General features: G+C 39.9%; 1 protein-coding gene across 1 annotated transcript; it reads right to left on the reverse strand.

The window, feature by feature from the left end:
- Positions 1 to 1,173: 1,173 nt before the first annotated feature.
- LOC116366038 (cathepsin L1-like) lies at positions 1,174 to 6,134 on the reverse strand. Its single transcript, XM_031818342.1, has 8 exons — positions 6,029 to 6,134; positions 4,766 to 4,904; positions 4,280 to 4,402; positions 3,518 to 3,670; positions 3,049 to 3,273; positions 2,611 to 2,779; positions 2,214 to 2,331; positions 1,174 to 2,013 (listed from the first exon to the last, which is right to left on the reverse strand). Exons 2-8 carry the CDS (start codon positions 4,892 to 4,894, stop codon positions 1,914 to 1,916), a joined length of 1,017 nt encoding a protein of 338 aa, XP_031674202.1. The 5' UTR covers positions 4,895 to 4,904; positions 6,029 to 6,134; the 3' UTR covers positions 1,174 to 1,913.
- Between the last annotated feature and the right edge of the window lie 727 nt (positions 6,135 to 6,861).

Raw genomic sequence — 6,861 nt, forward strand, 5'->3', positions numbered from 1 at the left:
CATTATTTTCCCATATGGGATTTTAGAAACAGCTCAAATAAGGGCTGTGTTTCGTGTAGGCTTACCCTAGAGTGACGTTTTGATAATCTCTCTCGGATAAGAGGACTTTTATCAATACATCAGTCTGTATTTACTCTCATGGTATGGGCAGACATAAGCTACGGACAACGAACACAATTGCATTTTATCCATGGCAATTTGAATGCACAAAACACTGTGATGAGATCCTGAGGCCCATTGTGAGGCCCATTTTTTTAAGGTATCTGTGACCAACAGATGCATATCTGTATTCCCAGTCATGTGAAATCCATAGATTAGGGCCTAATGAATTTATTTCAATTGACTGATTTCCTCACATGAACTGTTATTCAGTAAAATCAATGAAATTGTTGGATTTATATTTATATTTAATATTTTTTATACCATTTTATACCATTTATATTTTTGTTCAGTATAATTCAATCTAATTTTTTATTATTATTATTATTAACTGGCAGATGCAAACAGATTATAATCTTTAGCGGACAACAGTTCTTGATGGCTCAATCAAAGAAAGAGGGTTGCGATTTCATTCATACTGGTGAACCGGCGTTTGAGTTGTGTGGTTGCAATATCAAAGTAGCATTGAACACAGACACTGTAAAATGTTCCTCTGCATTCTGAAGCCTGTTTTTGTGCATCACTTGGTCCTGCCTTTTGTTTATTCATCCCACTCTCTGTATCATGTGTTGTATGTAGCCTACACTGTAATCGTTTGTGTCAATTGTTTTGTGAGTAATACATCCTGTTAGTTGAATTGAGTAAATGCAGTCCTCGTTTTACAGAGCCATTCTTTGATTGAATATAAGCTCATAAATTAGTGGAGTCATTGGTAAACCGATCTTTTGACTACAGTTGTGCTCATATTTAATGAATTCTAATGGTAAATGTTATGTACACTATACACATTGGATTACACATTGGTACTTTACATCTTGGTCTAAGATCAACTAGATCAATTAAAGCTTGGCCGATGGGTGCTATAGACAGCGCATAAGCCTCTTAATAATCAATTATCTTAGAACAAATGTAATTATAGCATCTGAGTGATAATGTGTAGACTCACAAGCGGGCTAGATTCACCAGTGTACATTTATGATCTATAGCCGTTAGTCACATGATAATGGAGTCAGATTGATGAATGTAGTTTATTATTATTAAACACAATTTGAACTCATCTACATGTGTTTGTTAGAATGTTATACATCTCCTCTCACCACCCGGAGGCATATCAGTCTCTCCATCACTAGGCTCTTGTCTAGGCATTACCATTCAACACCTTTACGCAAACACTAGCTGCAGATAAAAAAAGCAGTGGAGGAAACAAACCCAGGTGTACCGTTCTCTTTTTGTCCCTCACTTTCAGAAACAAACTCAGTCATTTCAGAGCTCTAGTCTTTGTCAATGTCTTATCATTCAGTGGTTGTTGCTCTCAGCTCCACAGAGAACGCGCCAGTTAAAAATAGACGGTATATCAACTGTACCTCAGGAATAGATATATATATATATATATCCTGTGTCTACAACAGTGTTGTAAACTGTAAGCACAAATTGACATGTGCTAGAGAATGTAGGTTAGCTGGCCTCATCAAGTAAAGTTACAAATAAACGGAATGCTTATCTCAAATAGAACTATACACACACATACAATCGCACCAACACACATAAAATCAAGTATAAAACAAAATAGGTAGAATTTTCATAATTTCCCTAAAACAGTGTTTCTTTAAAACCCATGCAGCAGGTTTCTCTCGCGCATTTCACAGACTTAGTTAAGGCAGCACTGCAGTCGACATTGCCCTTTTTTTCAGAACATTCGTCAAACATCTCTAAAACTAAAACTCTGGGTCTAGTGTTCGAGAACTTACAGAACACTAGACCAGTGGGTAGCTGGCTGCCGTGGCGATGCCACAGTGGTTCTTCCTGTCTTTGGCCATGTAGATGTAGCCTTTGTCTCCCCATTTCTCGCTCCAGCTGAGGAAGAGACAAAACATGTTAGTCCCACAGTTCTAGTTAGTAGGAAATTATAGATTCACTGCTGCTTTAGAGAAATGTATGACTTAGACCATAGTATCAGGACAAGAGAGGCATATTCCCCGATGAGGGAATCAACCAATCCCGTAGCGGTGACGTAACAAACAACAAACATCCTAGGAAGATACTGTGTACTGTACCTGTTCTTGACAATCCAGAATTTCTTGCCATCTACATCCTCTCCTTCAAAACCGTATCCCACCACCAGAACTCCATGGTCAAGCTCCTCACTGCTGCACTTCTCCTCATAATAGATCCCTACAGGGAGAGGACATAGTTAAATTAGTGGGCTAAGATACAACTCCGTATCAGTATGTAAAATCACCTGATCTCAAACATAATAGTTGGTTACTTAGCTAGTAACTAGTTAGAAATATTGGTCACAATTTGCTTCAAAGACAACACCATTTGTACACGGTGAACAGGACAATAGACCAGTACAGATCACTGCTACCTCAAAAAAATAGAATGTAGGGAATCCAATCCTTGCAAATAATGTTACACGTAATTTAAGTTGAACCGCTAACTGCTACTCACCAGACTGGTAGAACTGGAAGGATTCGTGGCTGGCATCGATGGCGACAGCGATGGGGCCGACAGACGCCACAGCCGTCATCAGAGCGTGTTCTTTGCCACTGGGGATGTCCACAAAGCCAGTTTCATTGACAGCACTGAACTCTGGTCGGTAGTGGCAAATATCATCATCCTGAGTTTACCAGGGAAGAACAATGGCCATGATTAGTCAAAAACAACATATTCCAAATATTCAAGCAAGTCGGTCATTCTTGGAGACAAATCCCACTGTAATGAAGTGGAAACTCAAATTTTCTAAGTTGAAGTTGTAAGTCATTCCAGATCGACAGTAAAAACCGCATGATCTGGTACCAGGCTAAAAGAACAGGGCCTTACTTTTAATAAATGCATCTTCACACCCTATTATATTTTAATTCAGACTAATAGAACACAGAGCCTTACCTTGCCCACATAGGGGTAGGACGCCTCTGTGTCCAGGCCGCCGTTGTCCTTTACATACTGGAACGCCAAGTCCATGAGACCCCCATTACAGCCCTCGTTGCCCTGGGGTCTGGAGCAGTCCATCAAGTTCTGTTCACTCAGAGACACCAGATTGCCAGTCTTCCTGAATTGCTGGCCCTCTATGGCTCCGGTGGAACTGAACGCCCAGCAAGACCCACATGAGCACTGAGGGGGTAAAGGTTGTTAAACATCTTGTTACTTTTTCATGCAAGAAAACACTGACGCTAGTAATAAATACATATATAACAATATGTATGCGCAATTTGCCGCCTTATCTTCTGGATGCTGTAAATTACAATCATGGTAAACAGCATGCAAACAAGCCAGATAGTTCTCTGGAAGTAAAACCTTATTTAGTGACACAGCAGTGTATGGATGAGTCATGACTCATGAGTGATTCAGGTCTCACCTGGTTCTTGATGGGAGTGACGTAGCCCTTCTCTCTCCAGTCCACGGCTTCAGGGGCCTGCAGGTAATTGGGTTCCATGAAAAGAGAGCCCTTGTACTTCCTCTCAGTCGTCTGCTTGTAGCCGTTCATGAGCTGCCCGAACTCTTCGTTGGTCTAGGGAGGAAAGAAACAGAACATGTTGTCTTCCCTGGCAAGATGTGGTTTGTAATTTACCATCTGAATGGGAAATGTATTTTTTTTACATCTTAGGACTGTTTTAAAAGGTGCACTTAGCCATAAATCCTGTGTGCATCTTTAAAAGACTATGAGTAAGTTTCAATTCTCTTCTCGGGATAACTATTCCATTCCTGCTTGATAGTTGAAGAAACCTAACCTGCGAGTCTGAATACATTCCTGCTTTCATTGTCAACGCTGACACCTGTGCCTGTGAAATATTTCATACTGTATGTGCTTTAGCAAATCTATGGCATGGCAACAAAAAGATCCAGCTATAGCACACACACAGTATGGGAAAGAGCTGCTGAAAAGTAGCTCCTGCTCCACAGTAAAATGTCTCAGCAACAGACTAGGACAGAAGTTCACTGGAACTGATATCAGCACCTGAAAATTTCCACTGCTTTAGTTCCTGCACCTCATAGAATATTAGCTCAAAAGTCCTGCAGTGTACCTGGATATAAATATATACAGTACAGGCCCCCAGAATGAGTAGCGGCACCCATTTCATCCATGTCAAGCACTGCTCAGCAAGGTGATTCTTCTTACCATGTCACCAAATTGGTTCATGCCCAGACGATAGGAGAGTTTTCCCATAGAGTGGTCCAGGTTGTGCATCTCAATCTTTTTCAGGTTCTTTTCCCAAACCATCCTTCTCCAGCCCTCCTCGCTCTGTAACAATGAGTGAAAAACAGTGAGAAAATATACACAATCATATACTGTAACAGAACTATGTGCACAATCCATGCAATTAATGATACATAGGTGTAATTTACAGCTACATGTATGCACCAATTGATCAATTTGATTGAGCCCCTTGTTGAGAGCAGTGGAGGATGGTGGGAGGAGTCAAAGGAGGACAGGCTCATTGTACTGGCTGTAATGGAACTGAGTCAAACGTGGTTTCTAAATGTTTGATACCATTCCAATAATTCCATTCCAGCCTTTACAATAAGCCCATCCTCCTATAGCTCATCCCACCAGCCTCCACTCGTTGGTAGCTATGTGCTCCTCTACTTGTGCTTAAACACCCACCTCATGGTAGTTCTTGCTGTGCCAGTTCTTCCACAAGTGCCAGTGGCCCTCCAACTGAGAGTCAAACATAGGGGCCGCAAACACAGCACTCATACAGAGCACCAACACTGCCAAGTACAGGGACATCATGGTCAAACAGCTGTGGAGAGAGAGAGAGAGCAGAGCTCAGTCAGCCTTGTATTTTCAGTGTAAAGAAGCTATATAGCATAAAATGTTAAATTTGTACCTTTGAAAGAATGGCAGATCGTCAAAGTTATATACAACAACAAAAAGTCTGGGCAGCACCTCCTACTGGAGAGTTGATCTACAGCTATCCATTTGGTCTCCCATCCAGTGTTTTAACCAAGGCCAGTTTAGCTTTGACATGTCACTGACTACTACCAATCTGGTATCTTGTGAATGATTGAAAAATCTCAATTTAATTTGTTTTTAAATTAACATTTATTTATTTTTATTAAAAAATTGCTGTTACTATGAAGTCATTCCACAGGGTAGCTTTAACAGAGAAAATTTAATTTAACCATCCTTTATAAGTCATATCAATTGTAATATTTACGCCAATAAAGCACTTGTGAAGTCATCAGCAGCTATGGTTTTAATTCAACCTAGGGTTCACAAACACATCACCTTGCACTTTCACCATCCTGTGAAGTTAATTCATCATAATGTATTTAATCTGCAGCCTAATAAACTGCATGCTTTCCCAACGAGTAGTAAAGTGAGGTCCACACTACTACTCCAAGTTTACTTCGATATGATGGTTATTATATTCACCAACAATCACATAATTAATTTTACTGACACAAAAGACTCCACCTAGTCTAGCGTATTTTGTGTTGTCGACATTTGGAAAGTTAACAGAAAAATTGTTTCCATCAGGTGTGTCATTACTTTTATCCGACATGTACTTTACTTGCTATACAACCGTTGGATGGAAATGTGGTTTGTGAGAATAAAACAAAAAATGCCCCCTTCCAAACTACCTTCCGCTTGACACAAGAAAAAATATTAAACATATGGAACTAGGATACTACACTACCGGTATTCCAAATTAAATAAATTGATATCAATTACTTTATGTGATAGAAATATTCGAGGAAAAGTTTGGTAACAGCCGGGAGAAAAAGCAACATCAGAAACGGTAGACTAATATTGTCTTTCTGTATCAATTAAATCAAAGAGCAAATGCCCCTGGTAAATGTAAATGTCCATAACCCAAGATCCTAACACTGTACAAAGAGCAGAATGGAAAGCAGTACTTACTTTTTCCCGTCAATTTGCAGTAGCAGGGTGATGATTTCTGCTGCTGTTGTTGTGTAGTCAGTGAACAAGACACGACACTTTATACAGCCAGCTATATGTCCTATAGTGGTGGGGGCTGGCTTGTGATTGGCTGAAAGGGGACGGTATCTCAAACTGCCGGCCCGCTGAAAGATCATTTAAAGATCTCAGGTCCCGCCCGGTGTAAATATCCCAGCATGCGATTCCTGACCACTTGACCGTTTTCATCGACTCCGTAAAGATAAAACATCAAATTTGATTAATCATCTTTAGTGAGTTGATTAGATTTACTGGGAAGCAAAAGGGCAGAAAGACACATTGTAACATCGAGTCAGTTTCCCTTACCATTTTTTCATCTTCGGTTACTTTGTAACAGTTCTCTCATCATGTGCGGGGCGCGGAGGAGATGAGAGCATGGCACGCTGATTACTTATACAGCAATGACAAAGAAATAACCAGAAAAAAATGCTAAACATGTTCATTGAACAGTAATGACATGAATATAGGAAGAACGGTTACATGTAGTCTAGTACCTGAAACTGAGTGGCCAACAACAAACGCCACATATGTTCCTGCTCTGTGAAGCATACAACAGCTTCAGTGTTTGTTCAACCATGTCCTAATATGATAGATTCAAATAATAATGAAGTTGAGAGAATGAACAAATTAACCTACATTTATCTAGCTCAAATATTAAGATGATCTGCATTCTTTAGATACTGATGAGTTATTGTGTGATACTCTGCTGTGTCAAGAAAGTTCTGATGGGCTTGTAAATCATTTGTTTGTGTAAATAATCATTCCAATTTCATTTG

Source organism: Oncorhynchus kisutch, unplaced genomic scaffold, assembly GCF_002021735.2.
Source record: "Oncorhynchus kisutch isolate 150728-3 unplaced genomic scaffold, Okis_V2 scaffold1343, whole genome shotgun sequence".
Classification (NCBI taxonomy): Eukaryota; Metazoa; Chordata; class Actinopteri; order Salmoniformes; family Salmonidae; genus Oncorhynchus; species Oncorhynchus kisutch.

Excerpts from the sequence above, each read along its gene's own strand:
- LOC116366038 (XM_031818342.1), bottom strand. The coding sequence starts at position 4,894 with ATGATGTCCCTGTACTTGGCAGTGTTGGTGCTCTGTATGAGTGCTGTG. Across the intron at positions 3,274-3,517 it reads TCACTCCCATCAAGAACCAG|TGCTCATGTGGGTCTTGCTG; the intron begins GTGAGACCTGAA and ends TTACCCCCTCAG. Across the intron at positions 2,014-2,213 it reads TTCTGGATTGTCAAGAACAG|CTGGAGCGAGAAATGGGGAG; the intron begins GTACAGTACACA and ends TCTCTTCCTCAG.